At 38.7% G+C, this 24,317-nt stretch overlaps 1 protein-coding gene across 3 annotated transcripts in view; it reads right to left on the bottom strand.

The window, feature by feature from the left end:
- The window catches only part of ACYP2 (acylphosphatase 2), a 279,196-nt gene that overhangs the window by 172,212 nt on the left and 82,667 nt on the right, over positions 1-24,317 (bottom strand). Inside the window, exon 1 of one of the 3 annotated variants that reach the window (XM_019421444.2) lies at positions 4,388-4,635. The exons of the other annotated variants lie outside the window; for them this stretch is intronic. Coding sequence (XP_019276989.1) covers positions 4,388-4,526 — 139 coding nt within the window. The 5' untranslated portion in view covers positions 4,527-4,635. Of the gene's footprint in view, positions 1-4,387; positions 4,636-24,317 lie in introns of those variants that run through there. 3 annotated transcript variants of the gene reach the window in all.

The raw sequence follows: 24,317 nt of genomic DNA, 5'->3' as shown, positions 1-24,317 counted from the left end.
CACATATATATACATATTTACATATGCGCATGCTCACACACACACACACACACACACACACACAAACAGAGGAATATTACTCAGCAATCAAAAAGAATGAAAACTTGTCATTTGCAACTGCATGGATGGAACTAGAGGGTATTATGCTAAGTGAAATTAGTCAGTCAGAGAAAGACAAATATTATGACTTCACTCATATGTGGAATTTAAGATACAAAACAGATGAACCTAAGGGACAAGAAGCAAAAATAATATAAAAACAGGGAGGGTGACAAAACATAAGAGACTCTTAAATACAGAGAACAAACTGATGGTTGCTGTAAGGCTTGTGGGTGGAGAGATGGGTTAAATGGGTAAGGGGCATTAGGGAGGACATTTGCTGGGATGAGCACTGGCCATTATACATAGGGGATGGATCACTGGAATCTACTCCTGAAATCATTATTGCACTATATGCTAACTAACTTGGATGTAAATTAAAAATAAAAAATAACAATAAATTTAAAATTAAAATTTTAAAAATTTAAAAATTAATAAAATAAATAAATAATAAATAAACATTTTAGAAAGGAAGGAAGGAACAAAGAAAGGAAGTAACTGAATCCCTATAGTATCTTCTAACTTATCTATAAATTTCAAACTATTCTAAAACAAAAGATTTATTTTTAAAAAAGGTAGAGGAAGAGAAGCAGCAATGGAAAGCAACAGCACCCAAAGGCTCTATATGTAGACTTTGCAGATCCACCTGAGAAGTGAATCCACTATTGGTAATAATATCTCTATGAGTGTATTTTCCTGAATTTCAAACAACCAAGTTATAAACTAATTCTTAGAATATGATGTTTGTAAATTTTGCTGTATTTGAGAATAAGGCAGAACACCTTCGACCTCTAGAATGTTTTGAGTGCCTTTTGTCACCAAGTTAAATTCAAACTTTTTTTATTGTTTATTTATTTTGAGAGAGAGATAGTGTGGGGGAGGAGCAGAGAGAGAGGGAGAGAGAGAGAGAGAGAGAGGGAGAGAGGGAGAGAGAGAGAGAATTACAGGCACTGACAGCATAGAGCCCGATGCACGGCTCAAACCCATCAACCACAAGATCATGACCTGAGCCGAAATCAAGAGTTGGACACTTAAACAACTGAGCCACCCAGGTGCTCCTTAAATTCAAACATTCTGAACAGGCATATAACAAACCTTGATTTTCATTGGAAAATATTTTCTGTCCATAAACTCCATTAAGCCAGTTTAATTCATTGATCAATTTTCCATCAGGACAGGATAATTAAATCATTTTCCATATTTTCCATATTCATTTTGATATCATTGAAACCATCTTCATTGGGAATATTTTCCATTTAAGTATTTTACTGACAATTTTATTTATCAATCTAAATTGTGTCCATATAAAATGTTCCCAATCATTGCTTCTTCCATTGTAAATTTATTTTTATAGCTATTATTTCCAGCAAGTCAGCTTTCACTAAGATTTTATTATTCCATACTTTTAAATTAAAATTTAATCTTAAAATGTTTCCTTTAGGGGCACCTGGGTGGCTCAGTTGGTTAAGTGTCCGACTTCAGCTCAGGTCATGATCTTGCAGTCTGTGAGTTCAAGCTTCGTGTCGGGCTCTGTGCTGACAGCTCAGAGCCTGGAGCCTGCCTCAGATTCTGTGTCTCCCTCTCACTCTGCCCCTCCCCTGCCCACACTCTGTCTCTCTCTCTCTCTCTCAAAAATAAATAAACATTTAAAAAAATAATAAAATGTTTCCTCTAATTATTATCCATTTTATATTAAAATTAAATTTTGTTTTTATTATTATCAATAATTTCTATATAAGCATTATGACTTAGACAAAAGGCTAATGGCTTGTATTTATTTCTTACATAATCTGTAAGAAAACTGTGGGTTTTGTGAGACAAAGATATAGACTAATATAAAGAAATAGTGGCAGTGTCAGCAAGCAACAGAGACAGAGTCAAAGATCTGACTGTTTATGGACCAGGTCAAACTTCCTTGGAGCCAAAAGTCCTCAGGGTCATAAGCCATAAAAATGTCCTCAGGGTCATCCAGACTGGTCCAAATGGCTGAGTCTAAATGTCCTGTATCAGTATATATATATGTATGTGTTTGGTGCATAAGTTAGGAAGAGGCAAAATAAAGGTGGAAAAGGTATTGAAAGGAGAATCAATGAGTTATAGCGATTAAGAACATGGGCTTGGGTATCAGAATGTCAAGGTACAAATCCTATCACCACCACTTAATTTGCTCTGTAACCTGGGAAAGTTACTTCTCTATGCCTCAATTTTTCTACCTGATACATGAGGAAAATGTTGAGGTCACAGGGTTCAGGATTAAATGAGATAATATATGTAAAATATTGAGTACAGAACTTGGCACATCCTAGGTTCCAGCAAATGTCAGTGTATATGTGTGCAAATATCTGACTCTGAATTTGTCACATATACTATGCTTTGATAAACCAATAGTATGCATGTACTCTTCCATTTAACATACCACAAACTATAGGAGTTAACCCTAGAGATGATTTTTTAAACCCCACTCTTCATGTGTAGTTGATCTTTACATGCCATATACAATTGATCATTATATACCACATAACCACCACATACACAAAAGTACAATTATATTGTTAAAATCAAGAGAAATACATTATGCATTAACACAAAACACTGCATAATGGAAACATGCAGGTTTTAGAATTTGAGAAATGCAGGATCAAATCCCATTTATCAACTCAGGATTTGTCTAAGTTAGTGAACCTCTCTGTATCTGTTTTCTCACTGTGCAAACAGGAATAAGACATATTTCTCACAAAACTGTGATAAGGATTAAGTTAACAATAGTAAGATACTCAGCACATGGAACATACCCTATAAATGTCACACCTGCGCATGTGCACACACGCACACACACATGCACACACACACACTCCTTAATTAGTGCCATTTCTGTCCAAATGACCAAATATTTTGTCATAAAATACTTTCATATTTTATGTCCTGTGTTTCAAATGACTTATTCTGGCAGTTTCCAACCCAGAATACCAGACCCCTGTGCATACACAAAGACCTACTATAGGTACAAGGCCTTAGATAATTTTAAGAAAATCAGTTTCCAGATCTTCAACATCCACATGTATTCTTTCCTCGTGTTGGCCTGTCTGAGAAAGCACCTGTGCTCTGGGGTGGTTCTCCTTTCCTACAGCCCTTTGCACAAACATCTCTGAAAGGAAATCCCTTAATCTCATTCTGTGCATCACCCCAAAGCATAAAAACCTCTAGAGTACCAAAATAGAGTACAGTTTCTTTAATCAAGTTTCCATAAACACCTCCAGCTTTCTCCTTAAGAAATAAGTCTCCAGTACAGATTTTCCTTTTAAATTGAATAACATTTATCATGTTTTTAAGTATAGTTTTATTATTTACATGAACTGTATTCTATTAGTAATCATAATAGCAACTCAAGCCAGAAGAAAAAAAATTATAAAGCTTTATGATCATAGGAAATTAAGAAAATATATTTAAATGTATATGTGCATATATACACATACATACTGTACATACATATTGCAAAAAAGCTTGATAGGGTGATCAATAACAAACTCTCAAACATAACAATGGGATAAAATTCTGTGGGGGAAGTGGAATGGAAATCAAACTCAAAGAGGAAAAGGTATGATGTAAAATTTTCCAACGCTAAAAAAACTTTAAATGATGGCAATTATTAAATCACTAACTTATTTATATTCCATTGGATAAATTCCTGAGTGACTTAACATTTTAATTTTGAACTAAAAATAGTAAAAATCAGCCAAATATTACATCCTTTGCAACTAAATTTTTGATGAAACAAAAACTAGATAACTGAATTCTGTTAAGAGCTACACAGAAGGGGGAGAAAGGGTAATCTGGCAAAGCGAATCCTCAAACATCAAGTGTCCCTTCTGAAATTCAAGCCCAATTTCAGTGACTTGAAACGAAGACCACTAGTTCAAACGCCCTCTCTTCATTTCCTACCCAACTTTATTCTTTCCCACCCCGCCCGCCCCCCAACCCCGCACCACCTCACTCCGCGGGCTCGGAAAGCCCAGCAGTCCCCTTTCTACCCCCCCTCGACCCCTCCTCACACCCACAGCGTTCTCTGCTCTCCCTCTCCTCTCCCACCCCAGGTCTTCGGCGCATGCGCGCTTGGATGCAGTCCCATCCGCGGCTGCTGTGTCATGGCCGAGCGGAAGTCCCGGCCACAGCGGGGAGGGAGGCGGGGGCGTCCTTAAGATGGGAGGCACTTTTCTTAGCTTTCTCCCCTTCTGCCCAGAACACCTCTTTGATCTCCCACTGTCGCGGGGAGGTGGGGGCCGTCCCCTACCCTGCACTCTCCCGAACACCTCGTAGTCCACGGATTTGAGTCGCCTGGCGGCAGACATGGCGGCGAGTCCTCTGCCGAGGAGCCGGAGTGGGGTTCGGGACGCGGCGACTGCGGCGGCCAGGAAAGGGAGGGGGCACATGGGACCTCTCGGCGTACCCCGCGCCTGTCACCAGCCCGGGACGCGAGCGCGCCGGGGTCACGCGTCGGAAGGTGGCAAATGAGACTGCGGGTACTGGGATCGGGGGCAGCTAAGGACGCTGGACGGGAAGACCGTTCGGTCCCTGGCCGCGAGGCCTCCCTCTTTGCCCTCCCCTGCCTTATGGAACCTGACTGGCTTCCCCGCCGGTTCCATGTTCCCTGCGATTTAATTAACCTCCGGGCTCGTTTCTCAGTGTTGGTAAATAAAAGACGGATGCTGTGCCCAGATGTCAATAGTTTGGTAACCAAACGTGATTGCTTTTGAAATGAAATATCTGCCAGCTTGTTGATTGAGGGCACTTGGTTATTGAGTTAATTCTTATTAAATGTTTGGGCGACTGCCAAGTCTATTTGGCGATTTTGAGCCAATTCTTAAGGTAATGTGTGCACATTTTCATCTCTTCTGTTGAGTCAGAAAGGTTTGGGACCTGAATCCATATTCAAGTGGATTGTGGTATTTTCTGGGATAAGAAACTTGAAAAATCTAACTTCTTTTATGCTGGTGGAAACGGAGAGTGGGGGGGAAATCTTCTTGCCTGCCGTTCACTCATAGCTTTTTTTATGGTCTTATTGTTGAGCGACATCCCAATTGCCTACAAGGTTAAGGCAGTTTGTACTTAGAGAATGCACTTTATGGTGAGCTGTTATGAAGTCTTAATTTAAAGCAACCCACCACTGCGAAGAATCTGGATACAGCTATTGATAATCTGCTGCCTTCTAGAATTCCAAATTTTTTTACTTGTGAGAATTTGCATTTCTCAACATAATTTGTTGGCTTCAATACCTTTACATATTTCTCTGCATCTGGCCACAGAGTTAAAATAATCTTCTACAATATGATTCAATATTATGTGCCAATTCTAGTAGAGAACACCAAAAATCATCTAAAAGTTGGTTAGAATTTGGTTAAAACATTTTAAAGTAAAATTCCAGTATTCTGGAAGTGCTAATCCAGGTAATTTTATGTAATGAAGACCCTGGCTTATTACAGAGACCTGACAATTATGTCTACCTCTCTTCCCCGTGTTTATTCCATGCCCACTCTAGAATCTACATAGATCCTACACCATTCTTTTCAATGATGTCTCTATAGAGTTTCTACATTGCAATGTAAACAAAACTGAAGGCCTTCAGCCTTCACTAACCTCTTATTACCTGCTTATCCCCATTCATAAATTATTCTGTAGTTTATAGGTAACCTACTGTCAAGGCACTTTGAATTATTCTGCTCTCTGAACATACCTTGACCTTTAAAAAAAAATCTTTAGGGGCACCTGAGTGGTTCAGTCAATTGAACATGGGACCCTGGGTTTCAGCTCAGGTCATGATTTCACAGTTCGTTGAGTTCGAGACCTACACATGCCAAGCCTGTCTCCCTCTCTCTCTGCCCCTCCCCTGCTCATTATGTCTCTCTCTCAAAATAAATAATTTAACTAAAAAAAAAAAAAGTTTTGTAAATCTTTGCTCTTGGATCTACTTTATTTAGACTACTTCCTCTAATTCCCAAATCTCCCCCTATTCCTTTTAGTTGCCTGTGCAAGTGCTTACCAGATTTCATACTAATTATTAGTGTCTTCTTCACTAGCACAGTGCCTTCTAAGAAGTAAAACTCAAATTGGGTTGAGATCCTGTCACTACCACTAATCCTGTCACTGATAAGCTTGACATTTTCTTTTTCTTAATCTTGGACTTTCCCCCACATTTACCCAAGAGTGCCCCTGCCAATTATTATGTAGCTTTATTGTAATTTTAGAATGCTATAGCAACAATTGACATTTGCTTAGCTAAAAAATTTACTGTGTCCGCCAACTACAGAACATTAGCAAACAGACATTTTTTCAGCATGGATTGCCAATAATATGTGATACTAAGACTGTAAAAATTTTAAGCAAATATCACTAATAATTAAGCTAATTTTAAATAATAGAAACATCTTTGCATAGAGAAATTTTTTTCAGTAGGAAAAAATAATCTATAACCCTAACACAATCTTTATCATTTGTGGGTTCTCTTATACATATATTCTAAGTAAAGTCATAATACAAATTCAACCTTTATTTTTTCTTTTTCGATATTATAGTCTTTCCAATGAATATTTTACTAGTTTCATGATACTCTGTTAAATGGGTATAACCATAAATTTACCTAAGTCCCTATTACACACTCAGATTGCTTCTAATTTGTCATTACCATAAAAAATATTGTGAAGGAAATATTCATGGACATAGCTTTCTTCCCATATTTTTAAATTATTTAGAAGTTTGAATACCCAAACTGTTTAAATATGTAATTTTCTTGATACATATTGCCAAGTGGTTTTCCAAAGGGCTGCACCAATTTAAATATACCACTACCAACACTACATGAGTATATGACTGTTTGATTTCTGACACAAACAAATGTAAGCAGGTGCTTCACATACAATAAATGACTCAATTAGAAGAAAAGTTTTCATTTTGGAACCTGAGCAATAGACTTGAGGTAACTAGGCTTTGTGTTACTGATTGAAATTAAAACCTAGGTCATGATTTCAAGGTTTGTGAGATCGAGCCTCGCATCAGGCTCTGTGCTGACATCTCAGAGTCTGGAGCCTGCTTTGAATTCCATGTGTCCCTCTTTCTCTGCCCCTCTCCTGCTTGCTCTCTCTCTCTCTATTTCAAAACTAAACATTAAAAAAAAATTTTTTTTAATGACCAGGCCACAGAACTTATAAAATAGGGACAGACAATATAGTCTCTGTACCCAAATGATGTTTGAACTGAGTAGGTCTCATCTATAAATCTCTGTATCATCACCATGAAGGGTCAGTTGAAAGTTATTCCTAGAGTGATTTCTCAGAAATTTGATATTAAGGTATAATTAATTTCAGGCACAACCAAAATTACTTAATCTATCAACATATTTCTACCACTGAAATAGTTTTGTAATCATTATGTTAAAAGAGAAAGAGTGAACAAAATATAAACTATTAACTTCCACAGTTGAAGAGGCCTGAACAAACCAATTCCGTGATTCCCTCATGGAAGGAATACTTTACAGACAAAGAAATGGTTAGATAATTAGTACTAAACTGGATTCAAGATCATTAGACACCAGACTGTTAGTCACATGAAGAAGTAGCTAGTTTCCCAGAAGAGGCTGTAATCTCATAATTTATCAGAAAATTTCTTAAGCATTTTATCAGGAAAGCATATTTCTTCTCAGAAGGAAATTCTGTCCCAGGTTTGAACCAATTTTTCTTTATCACAGTCCAATTTGATATTCAAAGTTCAGAAGTACATTTACCATTAAAGTCATTTCCCTCTCCTAGCTTGGTACTGTTAGGCTAGGCATGGTTGATTCCTCCCCTTGCCTTAGTTTCTCTCTGCCTAGATGAGAATTGGAAAGAACTTGTACTTTTGGAATTCAGTGTGGGCTCTCCAGGATTGGTAGATATTCAAAGCTGATTAGTTCTTTTGAAGGAATCTTTCTGGGGGGATTCAGAGCTTTTCCCCACCAGGAATTCCTGACCTTTGCTGTCTTGGTAAATGATGTCTATACTTTGCCTAGGGGCACACATCCCCATTCCAACTTCTGTATTGAATACTACACCTCCAACCCCTTTCTGCTTAGACTAGCCCCCAACAAGAAGGCTATGTGGGCTGGGATCCCTTTTAAAATAAACACAGGACCAGATTCCTCCTTTCCATTACATCTAATTGTGGGGACTCATACCCCTGTCCTACCACTGATAGAAGGTGCAGTTTGCTCTGAATGTGACCACCTCTGTCTGCTCTCTTGGAGGCATCATTCAAGTATTTCCAGCCACAGCCTTTCCTCTTTACTTTCTGCAGTCATGGGTCAAATGCCAGTCCCTTCTAGCTCCAACGAGTAAATGCCAAGCTCTCAAAAGAAGGGGTTCTTTTAAAGACCCCTTTAAAGACCCCTTTCACCAGGTAGTGAAGGGAAAACACCTGTTTTTTCTCTCCCTTGGTGGGACCTGGGAGAAGAGAGAAAGCCACAGCTCTCCAATAACTTTCCTGGAAGAAATCCTGTCTCGAGCCCGAGGTGGGTGTTGGGCTAAGGCTCTTAAAGCCAGTTTTCAATACCCCTTTTACATGACATGGTAGTCCAGTACCTCATCTTGAAATGTGGGTATAACTAGTGCTTTGTTTTCAGTCTCAGGTCTCAGCTAAAACTGAGACAAAAGTCCCATTTTCCAAATCAACAGAATTCAATATACAAACCCTGTTAGGATCGTGATTTTGAAAGTTCAACAAGACATTTTTGAGACCAAACACAGGTTGACTATTAAATATTATAGGATTATCTTTGTTATATATAATCATGACATTGTGGTGTATTTTTTAAAGGCCTTACCAATTAGAGGTGTATACTGAAATCTTTTAGGGTGTTATGAAATGATATTTGGGACTTGCTTTCAAATCCTCCAGGATTAGGGGTAGGACAGTTTAGAGAGAATAAACTTAGTAAATTGGTGATGGTAATTGCAAGTAAGTCATGGGTATATGGGGATTCATTATACTGTTCTCTAATTTTGTGTGTGTTTGAAATTCTTAGGTAAAGTTTTAAAATAAAATATAAAATTTTTAAAAAGTCCCTCTCATTCTACAAAATATGTGATCAATAATCTTCAAAACTGTCAAAGTTATGAAAAACAGTGAAATCCTGAGAAATGACCAAGAGGAGCCTAAGGAGACATGATGGTTAAAGGTAATGTGTATTAAGGATGGAATTCTGGAACAGAAAAAATTTTCGGTAAAAACTGAGGACATCTGAATAAAGTGTGGACTTTAGTGAAACAGTAAGGTATCAATAATTGGGTCATTAACTGTGACAAATGTACCATCTTAATGTAAGATATTAATAATAAGAGAAACTGGGTATAGGGTATAGGAGAACTCTCTGTACCATTTTAGTAATAGTTTTATAAATCTAAAACTGTTCTAAAATTAAAAATTTACTTTTCAAAAGTCCATTTTAATATCCTGTTATATATTTTCATAATAACATTTGAAAATAATTTCTCACTGTAGTGAATAACAAAATCATTAGTTTAATTTTTTTAATGTTTATTGATTTATTTTGAGGGAGAGCATGTGTGCATATGTGAGCTGGGGGGTTGGGGGGCGCAGATAGAGAGGAGAGAGAGAATCCCAAGCCCACGAACTGTGAGATCATGACCTGAGCCAAAACCAAGAGCCAAAAACAGTCAGCTCAACCGACTGAGCCACTCAGGGGCCCCTAGTTTCAATAAATCGGTACATGATTTAAATTTTTCGTAAATTCCTAAGTCAAGCTAAGATAGAACTGAACAGTTGACCTCAAAGCACTAAAGCTGGTCTTAACCAGTATAAAGAAGCACAAACAGATAATTAAATATAATAATACCTCAACTAATGAAAAGAATGTGTTACAGAAACATAGTTCATTTCCAGAAGAAAATATATAAAATGCATGAGAAAGTTTGAGATGTGAAGAAACAGTATGGAAAAATACCATTATGCTTAGCACCAAGTGCTTTAGAAAACAGGAAATATGCATCTGTATGTCTTGACTAAAGAAAGGATACAGTTAAGATTAGATAAAGAAAAAACTAATCACCACTACTGCTGCTTGGACACATTACAGAGGCAACAAATGGCAAAGCCAGTTTATGTACAGAGTGTGCCCAGGCTCTGAGTCTTAGCTATAGCACCAAGATCAGGAAGGGGAAAAAGCGGACGAACACTAGCTCAGAAAAAAAGTAGGCAGCCCAGGCCTTTCCCTTCCTAATACTTCTCAACCACAGACTTCAGCCAGTCTCAGATTTGCTTTTCCTATGAAAGCAAGGAGCCTATCTGGGGACATTCTTTCTAATTCCTCCTTGGTGTGCACACACATACACATACACACATGCATGCATGCGCGCTTATTGCCTGAAAGGTATAAAATCACATTTACCCTCAGATCTGGGCTAGTGACATCAAGGGTTCTCCTGTCTTTAAAACATATCTAATGGGGCGCCTGGGTGGCTCAGTTGATTGAGTGTCTGGCTTCGGCTCAGGTCATGATCTCACAGTTTGTGGGTTCGAGCCCTGCATCAGGCTCTGTGCTGACAGCTTACAACCTAGAGCCTGCTTCTGATTCTGTGTCTCCCTCTCTCTCTACTCCTCCTCTGCTCATGCTCTGTCTGTCTGTCTGTCTCTCTCTCTCTCCTTCAAAAATAAATAAAAACATTAAAAAAATTTTTTTTTTAATAAATAAATAAAACATGCCTATTTTGGGTGCCTGGGTGACTCAGTTGGTTAAGCGTCCAACTCTTGGTTTTGGCTCAGGTCATGGTCTCAAGGTTCATGGGTTCGGGCCCCTCACCCTGCTCTGCACTGACAGTGCAGAGCCTGCTTGCGATTCTCTCTCTGCTCCCCGCCCCCCACCAGTCTCACTCTCTCAAAATAAATAAATAAACTTGAAAAAAAATATTGAAAAAAATAAAACAAATCTGTTTCATGATGCCTTGGTGGATAACTGAGTTGGTATACAACATCCATTCCAATCTTTCTAGCTTGCTTTCCTGTTTTGTAGAGCTGGAAAGTTTAAAGTTACATCCATCCCATAGACATTCTTGGAATTGGGATTCCTTACATGCTAGAGGATCAACCATCAGAAGTACAATGCTAGATGCGGAGCAAGGGCATGAATGAGAGACAGAGGCCATCTGCTGCTGGTTCTGTGATGAGCACAATCATAGAGGAATTTTAGTTTTTCTGTGGCATCGTCACATAACTGCAGCTTCTTGGACACCAGGAGGCAAGCAGGGAGCAGGACATTCATTTCACTAGTTAATATCATAGCAAGTGTGGCAGGTTCCAGAGTCTCAGTTCCCTGGATGTGGCAGTTTCCTGAATGTACCAGCTTCCTGATAGTGGCAGGGGAGATAGTTCTAAAGCCAGCAGCTTCTCAATTCAGCACATTTCCTGACTGCAGAAGAATCTACTTAGTAACTCCCTTGGTGGCCCAGTGCTGCAGTGAGAGTCAATCCTGAAATGTCAGCCTCAAAGTGGTTTTCAATCCTGTCTGCACATTAGAATCTCCAGGGGAGCTTACTAATTATACACATACACATGTCCAAAGGTTTTGATTCAGTATGTCTGCAGTGGATTCCAGAATCTATATCCTCAAAAGCAATCCAGATGCTTGGGGTACAAAGCTAAGGCTGAGAACGACTGGCCCAGAGACTCTTTCTTTAGGCCCCTCAGCAACTCCATAAGCCATTTAATCTCAATATTAAATCCATTTCTGTTTAAACTGTCTATAATGAATTATTTTTTCTGTAATTGAACCATGACCAATGCAATGCCTGGGGACAAAATCTTCACAATAGGAGTAGATCAAAGTTTAAGCATAATGTAAGTTCAAATATGCCACCCCCCTCCTGTCAATAAAGCAGCATTAAAATTTTTAGTGCTTACAAAGAGAAGAAACAAAAATTATAAGAAGAAACAAGCCAGGAATGGTAATAAAACTAAGCCTGGAGTGTTGAAATATAACTTGCTATTGAGATATAATAGCACAAAGGCAACCTATATTATATTCTATAAATTAGTTGCAGCATACTTATTTATTTTGATTGTCTACTTGCTTATTTTGAAAGAAAATTAGTGAAATAATAAATTTAAAAGAACCCTTTCAGAGCCCGAATTGTTTAAGTGAACTATGATTTCTGGTGTGTTGCTGCCACCTACCATCTGTCCAAGGCAAGGCAGGTCATGTGGATATGCTATTCAGTCTTTCAGGAATGTTAATACCAGCTAAGTTCTCTCATTTCAGTGTCACACTTCTAAAATAATTTTAGGAGCATGCTAAACCCCTAAATGATAAGCAGTAAGTGTTTTGGGTGCTCTTTACTCAACATATCACTTAAATATGAAAGTATCTTGACTATTAGATATGGATGTTACAGGAAAAACAAAACTTACAAGAAAATTCAAGCTGAAAAGTTAAAGCTGAAAGTTAAAGCTGATTGAATTCCTACTATGTACTAGACAGGCATTGTGGCTTACAGTATACTTGTCTACGGCAACCTTTAAGTTTTTCTAATATTTACTTATATTTGAGAGAGAGAGAGCGAGAGCAGGGAAGGGAAAGACACACACACACACACACACACACACACACACACACACACACACAGAATCCTAAGCAGGCTCCAGGGTCGAGCTGTCAGCACAAGCCTGATGTGGGGCTCAAACTCACCAACCATGAGATCACGACCTGAGCCAAAATCCAGAGTCGGACAATTAACTGATTGAGCCACCCAGGCACCCCTCTGTTTAATTCTTCTGTTGTCCTAAAACTGCTATAAGAAGTAAGGAGCATAGGGGCGTCTGGGTGGCTCAGTCGGTTGAGCGTCCGACTTCAACTCAGGTCACGATCTCGCAGTCCGTAGGTTCGAGCCCCGCATCGGGCTCTGGGCTGATGGCTCAGAGCCTGGAGCCTGCTTCGGATTCTGTGTCTCCCTCTCTCTCTACCCCTCCCCCGTTCATGCTTTGTCTCTCTCTGTCTCAAAAATAAATAAACGTTAAAAAAAATTAAAAAAAAAAGAAGTAAGGAGCATAATTTAAAAAGAAAGAAAGAATTACACATGCATTACCCAGCAGTTATGCAATTATAAATTTCTCCCAAGGAAAAAATTGGGCAGGGAGTCAAAGATATAAATAAAACAATTGTCACTGCAAGTTGTTACAGTAAAAAATTGGAATTGGAATCTACTCAAATATCTATCAGTTTTTAAATTTAAATAAACAATTCTTACACAGTCTTAGAGAATGATGATGCTGATCAGGGCTTCTTATCAAGAATTCAAGATAGGCTTCAGAGGTTCAAATGCTGACCCTCTCATGGAGTCACTTGTGAGTTCTTTGGATGTCCTGTGAGGCCCTCTCACCACAAAGCTCTCTGATATGGGGAATGCTATTAAAGTGACCAGTGGTACTTTGAAATTCCCTTGCCCTTGGGGGGGTTGCCTTCTTTGGACACTTGCTTCCAAGAAGGCTTAAACCCAAGTAGCTTGCATTCTTTGAAAACTTTCAAGAGCCTCCTAGGACCTACAAAGTCCAAACTTCCTGGCACGGTATTCTTGACATTACATTATGTGGTTTGAGTTGACTGTTCCATACCCATTTCTCATTCACAAGGGATTATTTATTTGTTTGTTTATTTATTTGGAAAAAAACTAGGTACTTTCCTGTATTGTTGTCCCTTACAAATATATATTGTTGTCCCTTACAAATAGTCTGATGATGGAATGATCAATCCAAACCACAGTTTCAAATATCATTCTTGGCATGCACACCAAATATAACACAAATTAAAATGTGGCATGATTTTGTGCAATTGGTGGAGTGTAAAAAAGGAAAATCTATTTTAATGTGACACTGCAGGACATTCTTTGGTACACTGGTTCTAACATTGACCATATAAAGAGGAAATCAAAAGGTATATTTTGGCTCTGCAGTGAATTAAACCTGAGAAGACACAGTAATGTAAATGGGCATTTGTTTTTTACAATTTTAGAATAAACTCATAGACAAATCACAGAAGACAAAATTGTGATTACAGAAAAGAATGTGTTAGCCACCCAAAAAATTTAAAGCTATATTTGCTGCCAGGGCACCTGGGTGACTCAGTCAGTTAAGTGTCCGACTTTGACTCAGGTCATGATCCTGCACTCTATGGGTTTGAGCCCCGCATCAGGCCCTGTGCTGGCAGCTCAGAGCTTGGAGCCTGCTTCAAATTCTTTGTCTCCCTCTCTCTCTGCTCATCCTCTTCTTATGCTCTATCTCTCTCAAAAATAAGTAAACATAAAAATTTTTTTTAAAAAACCAAAAAACTAGACTTGCTGCCAACAGAGTTTGGGAAGTAAAAGGGAAGAAGAACAGGTGAAGGGTACCATCCAAGCAAGAACATCCTTAATGAGAGATGGTCTTCTAGTTGATGGAATGGTAGATAGAGGTTCAAGAATGTTGTCGGAAATTAAAGAGGTGAAAGAAACCAAGATTCGTGACAAAATTATGTCGGAAGAAGAGAGGCAGCGGCGGAGAGAGGCAGGGCAAGCGAGCTAAATTTGCACACATCATGATATCTAAATCAAGAAATGCTCATTCTGAGACATCAAGGTAATCACGAAAAGAACTAAAAACAGAAACTACTAAAAGTAGTTACCTCCAGAGACCAAGGTAAAGGACACCACAAGGAAGCAATCAATCAAATCCAGAATATGGGACATTCTGCAAGATGACTGACCTAGATTCTCTAACAAATCGATGGCATGGGGGAAGAAATGAGCTACAGAATAAATGAAATTTAGGAGACAAAACAATCAAATTCAACGTGGAGCTCACATTTGAGATCCTTATTAGAATGATTTTGAAACAATTAAGAAACTTTTGATTATGAACTGGGTATAAGATGATGGTATAAAAAAATCAATAATATTTTTAGGTATAATAATGGCATAGAGGTTACATTTTAAAATACCTTTGTAGTTAGAAGCATCATGAAGTATTTCTACATAAAATAACATGATACCTTGGCTTTGCTTTTAAAATACTCCAGTGCCAATCCCCCATACCCCCCAAAATATAGCAGAATAGAGAAATAAGACTGGCCAAACATTGATAATTGTGGAAGCTGGAGTCATGGGGTTCACTGTACCATTCTCTCTGCTTGTATGTATGTATGTATGTATGTTTGAAATTTTCCAAAATAACAGGCTGCTTTATTTATTTATTTATTTATTTATTTATTTATTTATTTATATCTTAAAAGCAGATGTCTTTGAGGAGTATGATAGGATTTGGGGAGCAATGGAGCAAGCAAAATTGTTTTATGTTTTTGATCTATTCAATAAATATTCATTGAATCCCTGCAATGTATGAAGCACCATTTAGGCACTTTTGGGAGAGATAAAGAACATATCAAAATTCCTGTCCTACTAAAGCTCAGATTCCTGTGAGAAGGAAGAAACAAACAAAAATTACATACAGGGGACACCTGGCTGGCTCAATCCAAGGAGCATGCAAATATTGATCTCAGGGTCATGAGTTTGAGCCCACATTGGATGTAGAGATTACTAAAAAAAAAAAAACAAAACAAAACAAAACCTTGCAGACAGAATAATTAAGTTTTAATATGTTACAAGTGGATAAGTGCTATGAGGAAAGAATAAAATAGGGTAAGAGAGATGAAGAGTAAGGCCAAGTTTACAGTTTTAAATAACATGGTCAGGAAAGGGCTCTTTGAAAAATTTAACACTTGGGGGGTCCTGGGTGGCTCAGTCCACTGAGTGACCGGCTCGTGATTTAGGCTTGGGTTGTGGTCTCACAGTTTGTGAGATGGAACCCCACATCGGGCTCTACACTGACAGTGAACCTGTTTCTCTTTGCTCCTCCCCTACTCATGCTCTCTCTCTTTCTCTCTCTTTCTCCCAAAATAAATAAATAACATGAAAAATCTTTTAAAAGTGTAACATTTGAACAAAGACTTGAAGGAGTTGATGGAGATTATAAACCCTTCTGAATTGTTGCCTTTTAATTATGTCCATGGTTTAGCCTGATAAAAAGAATTGAAGATTTCTTTAAAAATAAAATAAAATCCCCCTGCTCCTCACTGCTCCTTCTCTACCTAACAAAATCTTCTTTTTTTTTAATGTTATTTATTTATTTTGACAGAGAGAGAATCCCAGACAGACTCCATGATGTCAGCACAGAGCCTGACCCACAGAGCTCCATCTAGTGAACTGTGAGATCATGACCTGAGCTGAAATCAGGAGTCTAATGCTTAGCCAACTGAGCCACCCAGGCACCCCTCAAAATCCTCTTTTATTCTTCAGGCCAATTTCAAGAGATCAACCTTCATGAGGTCTTTCATCCACTGTCAGAATTAACTGCTCTTTTGTGTTCTCTTGTACATGGCTAGTCACAGGTATTTCATTCCCCTGTATCATAGGGTCTTTTATGTCTTTACGAAGCATTTTCACTTTCATTATTTTATTCACACCTCATGATAATCTTGAGTAGTTTTTATTTCAAGATCATTATTATTCCCACTTATCAGATGAGAAAACTAGGGCTCTCAAGAAGTGACCTAACCCAGATTAGTCAGACACAAAGAGTTCAAATTCCAGACCACATCCTCTGTATGCAAACATTACTTCTTGACCTCACTCCACTGCCTCTCCATAATTAGTTGCTTCTAAAGTTCCTTTTTTTATGTTAAAATTAGATTTGAATCAAAGTACTCTTTGCCTGTGATATGAAATTAGGTAGTTCAGAAAACCTTAACAGGAAAAGCAAGCCTCCCACCTAATCAATCCCCAGGGATTTTTAAAGGACAATTTTTTTTTCCAGCATTTCTATTTTTAATTCTTCTAGTGGTTCTAAGTGTTAACTCTAGACATTATGCTTACACCTTTATACCTTGATCTTATCGCCTTTAGATATTTGCTGACTTTCTCCTTATTTGCTGACTTTCTCCTATGAAAAGTGAGGATTTTGCTCATTTGCATTGCCCTAACGTCTCAGGTTAGGTTCCCCAGGACACAGACACTGAGTCAGACTTGTGCACAGAATGCTTTGGTGACAACCCAGGAGGAGTGAAAGTGGCAAGATTGCGGGGAGAGGTGAGGGGGGAGGTAACCTGCTGTGCCGCTTCAACAGAAGCCTCTGCCCATTTCAGGAGCTCTGGGGCAGGAAAGTTGTCAGCAATCAATACTTCCAGCCACTGGAGAATGAGCAGCTTGGTCCTGAGGTGGGTGGGGATGTGAGCAGAGCAGCATGGTGTCCACCACAGCTCACCCCTACAGTGCTCTGATCCACTTCCTTAGAGTAAACTCACTCTATTTTCAGTTATCTCCTTCAGATTTATGGTTGGTTCCTTTATTTGGAGAATGTTGGTGAGTTGGATTACATCCCTTGCCTCTTCTGCAAGTGCTCTCAAAATCACGTCTGAGACACACCATTTCTACTGCCAATTCCAGATTCCCCTTGCTCTCAGCTAGCACTTGTGCTGGTCTAAGTGGCTTAGCTGGAATGGTGGGGAGAATCCTTGATCTTCATCCCTGAGGGGTCTGAGTCTAATGAGCCAGGTCTACTCAGGTTAGGTTGGCTACATTGACTACTTACCATCAAAACTGGGCAGGTGGGAAAGGAGGGATGCCCTGATCAGCCAGGTGTCCAACGTATTCTTCTCTGTCCTCCATAAAGCTGATATCTCATTCTCTCCTGATGCCCATTATTCCTTCCTTATTCCTTCCCTACCCTATGTGGTTTCCTTCTCTATTCTTCTCTTTCACACATCTCACATACTGAGAAGTGCCTATGAGACAGCTCTAATCTATTGTCCCCTAGGACCATAAATTCAACATCTTCAAAACTAAATTGATTTTTCTATCACCCACTAAACCTGTTCTTCCTCTTTCATCCATCCAGCCCCTGTGTTGGAAAACCTGGTCCATAACCTCCACCTCCCTCACCCTATCTATCTACCAAGTTCTGTAAATTCTATCTCCTACACAGCTTTTAAAGCCATTCTCTTTCTCCCTCCCCATGGTCACTATCCTCATTCAAGGACTCATCATTTGTCACCTGGACTATTACAAAAACCCCTCAACTGCTCTTCCTTTCTCCAGTCTCCCCCATAGCCTCCCACCCACATCACACCACATCTTTCTAAAAGATATGCCATTTTGCTACTTAAAACTCTTTTCATGTTTAGGCTGTTTACAACTTGGCCCCTTCCTACTCCTCCATTCACTCCCCCTCCATCCTCTCCCACACCTACTTGTTACTTGTAGCTGCCCAAAGGTGACAGAACCCCTTCAGACCCTTACCTCTATACACTTTTCCTCTTGTCAGACTCCACTTTTCTTCTGGGATTTATTTCACTCCATCCATGACTCTTCCTGAAAGGTAAGATTCGGTGCTTCTCTCCCAGTGGTCACATTGCAATTCTTCCATACCTTTACTTATTTACTTGTTTACTTACTTATTTAAAGTTTATTTATTTATTTTGAGAGAGCACACGAGTGAGTGGGGGAGGGGCAGAGAGAGAGAATCCCAAGCAGACTCTGCACCATCAGCACAGAGCCCAATGTGGAACTTGATCCCACAAACAATGAGATCATGACCAGAGCTGAAATCAAGAGTCAAATGTTTAACCAACTCAACAACCCAGGTGTCCTCTTTCATACCTTTATTAGAACATTCATCACATTATGTTCACTTATTTGCCTTAGACACACAAATACATGTGGCTGAAATGTATAAAAAATTGCAATGGTCTTGTATTATATTCATTTGTGATCACAACGTACTATGTTACTTTCAGAGTTCCTAGAAACAGTAGATACTACCAAAAAAAATGTTGCATGAAAAAATGAAATATACAAATGTTGTTTACAGCATGTTGCACCTGACCCACCATCAGCAATTGAGCATATACTTCACATTGTTTCCCAACAGTGTTGACTGATGTTTGCTGACAGGGCCATATTCTCTGGCCTGACCTCAAGATGACTGCCAAGATTTTATGTTCATAGCCTAAGAATGAATAATTCTAACTGTTTTCCCCGGGCGGTGAACCAATGGCTGTCATCTGTTTTAGGGAATGGACCGCAAAAACTAAAACAAAACAAAGCAGGCAGACCGAAGGAACATTGGAGAAGGATCATCTCAACTGTGAGGGCTTACTTATCTATTACTTATTTATCCAGTATCTAGCACAATGGCTGAAATATAGTAGGCATTCAATAAATATTTGTTGAATGACTAGAGAAAGAAGAGGAAGGGGAACAAATGATGCCCCTGAGGGGGATAGAGAAGTTGTAGAAACCTATCGGTATGATTGGAGGGAGAGAGATGAACTCAGCTTTTAGGCAATTAAGCTGTAAGTTGTTTACCCAGCTGGACACATCCTAAAGATATAAAAAGAAAGAGAAATGAAGAAATCCAGAATTGGAAATGTATTTATTTAAAATCAGGAGAGCAAGATGTGCTCCCAAAAGATAAAAGGTCCACAGAAGTAACCATTTTTCTGTATATTTTTAGCTCTGCTGTTATTTACCTTCATGATCCTAAATAACATATTTATACTGCTATCTTGTTAATTTTTTTTCAATTTTAGAAATTACATATTGACTTCCTAACTACTATGGAAGATGACGATTTAGTTTTCTTCCTGTGCAACCCATGCCAATATACACATTCTTCCCCCATTCTCCAATATATTACATATGTACTAAATCAATACTCAGTGTTTATTTTACTCATTTATTCACCCAATAAATACTCCTTTGAATTTCTTTGAGAACTTTAATCATAAATAATAATAACATAATAATAATAATATCATATATTAATAAATAAATAAATAATAATAACATAGTTGTTATATAATAACATAAATTATATATAAATAATAATAACATAGTTTCAATCATTCCAGGCTGCCTTTTCTGGGTGTTGCCTTTTGAGAAACATTAGCACAGTTCCTCTGCCAATTTTAAATCAGTCAAATTATGTCAGTTCTTATTCTGTCCAAGGCATGTGAGGGAAATCAAAATGTCTAAAACAGAATTGGGGCACCTGGCCGACTCAGTCAGTAAAGCATATGACTCTTCATCTCAGGGTTGGAAGTTTGAGCCTCACACTGAGTGTAGAGGTTACTTTAAAATAATAAAAAAAATCTGGGGCACCTGGGTGGCTCAGTCGGTTGAGCGTCCAACTTCTGCTCAGGTCATGATCTCACAGCTCGTGGGTTCGAGCCCCACGTTGTGCTCTGTTCTGACAGCTCGGAGCCTGGAGACTGCTTCAGATTCTGTGTCTCCCTCTCTCTCTGCCCCTCCTCCACTCATGGTCTCTCTCTCTCTCTCTCTCTCTCTCAAAAATAAATAAACATTAAAAAAATAATAATAATAAACCTTAAAAAATAAAAATAAAACAGAATCCTTACCCTCAAAACATCAAAATTTAAATGGTCAAATCATGCAAATACACACAAAAAGTTAATAAGTTAATGCCTCCTGAGTGATGTAGCCTAGTATATCCCCAGGAGTCAGAAGAAAATGTCCCTGCATATTGGCTTAGCCCAGGACGATGCTGTAGAGAAGGTGGGATAGTGTTATGAGGAATCCATCAAGATGCAAAAGTAGGTAGGGCAAATGGCAAAGAGGAAGAGGAAGAACACTCCAGGCAGGAGGAAATCATTAGCAGGAAGGGAGGAAACACTGTTTTCAGGATGCCAAGTAGCCCAGTTTGAATGCAAAAGAGTTTCATGGACAAGAGTGGCAGAAGAGAAGGGAGCAAGGACAGCCGAGAGCAGAGTGTAAATAGGTTTGAATATCAACAAGAGAATTCCTGACATTTCCCAATCTTGTGGCTTTATTAAAAGATATTAAGTGAGGCGCCTGGGTGGCTCAAACAGTCGATCATGATCTCATGGTTCGTGGGTTCAAGTCCCGCATTTGGCCCTCTGCTCTCAGCACAGAGCTGTTTTCAGATCCTCTGTCCCTCACTCTCTACTGTTCCCCCGCTTGTGCTCTCTGTCTCTCTCAAAAATAAATAAACTTAAAAAAAAAGATATTAAGCAATGATGCAATGATGCAGGGATGTACAAAGTTTTTATAATTACAATTCAGTGAAAAAAATACTGAATTATGATTTGAGGAACATATTAAAGTGATATAGTAAGGTTAAATTCTTACATTAAGAAATAGTGATAACTCTAGTAATGTTACTTAAGGTACATGAACCATTTAGAGTAGTGTATTGGCTCTTTCCGTATTCTGGCAATTGAGGTAAACACTGGGAAGTAAAGACAAATAAGAACCAGTCCTTTGTTGCAAGGAGTTGTTCTAGCGATAAGACAAATAGTCTCAACCCCTTTTTGCATCATTCCAGGGCATCGCTAGTATTCTTTAGAAACATCTGAGAATTGTTAGAGTGGAAGTTCTGTTAACTTTCAATCAATATATCTTACTTTCTCAACTATTGATTAACACTCAGAATGTATGACTTGTGGGGTGCAGGACTTCAGAACAACACCACGGCAGACAAAATAAAAAGTTACATCGTGACCACTGGAGCTGAGCAGCAGGGATGTGTGTGATCAAACACAACTTTAACTTCTGTCTTTCATGTGCTCTTCATGATGTATTAAGTAGGGACAACCTTTCCCCTGATCTGAAATGAAAATGGTGGCAGACGCCATAACTTTTCAGCTCAATCTTAATTAACAGATCATTCACTGTCACTTTAAGTGACTGTCACTTTAAGTCACAGTCTTAATTCATAATTAGAATGTCCAGTCCAAGATGTTGAACAGAATTCTGAACTTGATTTAAAGTGATTCTTCTCAGAGCGTCTGGCTGGCTCAGTCAGGAGAGCTTGCAACTCTTGATCTTGGGGTCTTGAGTTCGAGCCCCATGTTGGGTGTAGAGATAGGTAGGTAGGTAGGTAGATGGATAGATAGATAGATAGATAGATAGATAGATAAAAAAATAAAAGTGATTCTTCTCTCTACCCAGCTCAGCCCATTTGCAGACTGGAAGCTTGCAGTGAGAGAGGGGGCTGTGGTTTCTCCCTCCACCTTCACCCCAACCTCATTTTCCAGGCCAATCTCATATTAAGGGAGCAGGGAGGGTGGAGTAGGAAGAGAGACTATGTGCTCTCTAGTGCTGGGAGACATCTACTAGGTTGGCTCTCTGAGGAGTCATTTGCATGGACTTCTCAAAGACACCCTCCCACAGCCCCCTCCCATAGTAGCAGGGGCAGACAATATCTTGTGACTCATTCCACAGAAATCCAGCTTGCCTCCTGCTTCTTGAAGCTGAGATCCCTCTGCTTCTCTAGATAGTCTTATTGGACATGATGGAAGATAAGCCTATGCTGGCTTTCTCTACCTGCAAGCAATTCTGATCCATGCCCTGACAATTTCAGGAGTGTAACCTAGTTCCAACCTAGCAGCAATCTTCCAGCTCCACCAAAGCAATTGGCTAGTCTGTTCTCACCTTGCTGGAGAGGAGTCAGACCCCAATCCATAACAACTCCCAACTGTAGGGGTCACATATTATAACTGTCCTAAGAGTCTAACACAGGCACCCCTTACTTGGTGAGGAAGGGTATGTTTCACAGCACAGTCTTCTCCAAAGATCTCCTCCTCCAAGAAGTTTTCCCATATTTCCACAATCTATCCACTTTTTCCCCCCACTACTTTTTATATCCTTGATCTAAGAGTCTTGGGAAAATTTCCCTTGTAAATTCTAGATATGGGAATCTGTCTCTGGCATTTCACATCTATTTTATCTTGGTATTCTGGTTGCAACTTCAGTTCTAATATCCTGACACCTATCCATCCGCCCATCCATTTATCCACTGTTTACCTACCCATTTGTCTTAGGCAACACTTTTAAGGAAGAGTTGGGAGCAATAGTGAAGTGCAAGAAAATAGCAAAAAGTATTGAAGAATGAAATTAGCATGGCAATGCCAATGAGATTAGGAAAATAGCATTAGTGAATACCAGGGTACACTTTGGTTTCTAAAACATATGTGTCTTGAAATGACTATAAGTGTGTTTTCTTAAGTTGGACTTTCCCATGGATTAATATTATACTTTTTAAATGCCTCATTTGCGTTGAAGATTTATATCTAAATCACATTGGCTCTCAAGACTATAACTGGCCTTTCCTACCATACCTTACATACGATAGTGTATACAGAATTTGCCTCCGAGAAAACAATTGTTTCTAGATTGTCATTTAATAGCAACAGAATTTGATAGAAACCTTAATGTATGATAGTTTTAAATAGCTCTCCTGGAGCTAAAAGCTCCAGCTAAAAAGCGTTCCTTTTTCTACATATCCTCTCCAACACTTGTTTCTTGAGTTTTTGATTTTAGCTATTCTTACAGGTGTGAGGTGATATCGCATTGTAGTTTTGATTTGCATTTCCCAGATCATGAGTGATGTTGAGCATCTTTTCCATCCAGTCTGGATGTCTTCTTTGGAGAAATGTCTGTTCATTTATTCTGCCCATCTTCTCATTGAATTATTTGGTTTTTGTGTGTTGAGTTATATACATTCTTTATATATTTTGGATACTAACCCTTTATTGGATATCTAATTTGCAAATGTATTCATTTTCCCATTCTGTAAGTTCTCTTAGTTTTGTTGGTTGTTTCCTTTGAGGTTCAGAAGCTTTTTATTTTGATGGAGTCCCAATAATTTATTTTTTCTTTTATTCCCCTTGCCTGAGGAAATATATCTAGAAAAATGTTTCTATGACTGATATCAGAGAGATAACTGCCTGTGCTCCCTTCTAGGATTTTTATGGTTTCAGTTCTCACATTTAAGTCCTTAATCCATTTTGAGTTTATTTTTGTGTATGGTTAAACCATACACTGAAAGTGGTCCAGTTTCATTCTTTTGCATGTACCTGTCCAATTTTCCCAACAGCATTTGTTGAAAAATCTTTTTCGCATTACATATTCTTTCCTCCTTTATTGAAGATTAATTGACCATATAATTATGAGTTTATTTCTGGGCTTTCTATTCTGTTCCATTGGTCTATATTATCTATTTTTATGCACGTACCATATTGTTCTTATCACTACAGCTTTGAATATAACTTGAAGTCTGAAAGAATGATACCTCCAGTTTCTTTTTCTTTTTCAAGATTGTTTTGGCTATCTGGGGTC

Source organism: Panthera pardus, unplaced genomic scaffold, assembly GCF_024362965.1.
Source record: "Panthera pardus isolate Hobbes unplaced genomic scaffold, ASM2436296v1 HiC_scaffold_25, whole genome shotgun sequence".
Classification (NCBI taxonomy): domain Eukaryota; kingdom Metazoa; phylum Chordata; class Mammalia; order Carnivora; family Felidae; genus Panthera; species Panthera pardus.
Note: the sequence above shows the minus strand (reverse complement) of the source record. Positions and strands in the feature narration are given on the sequence as shown.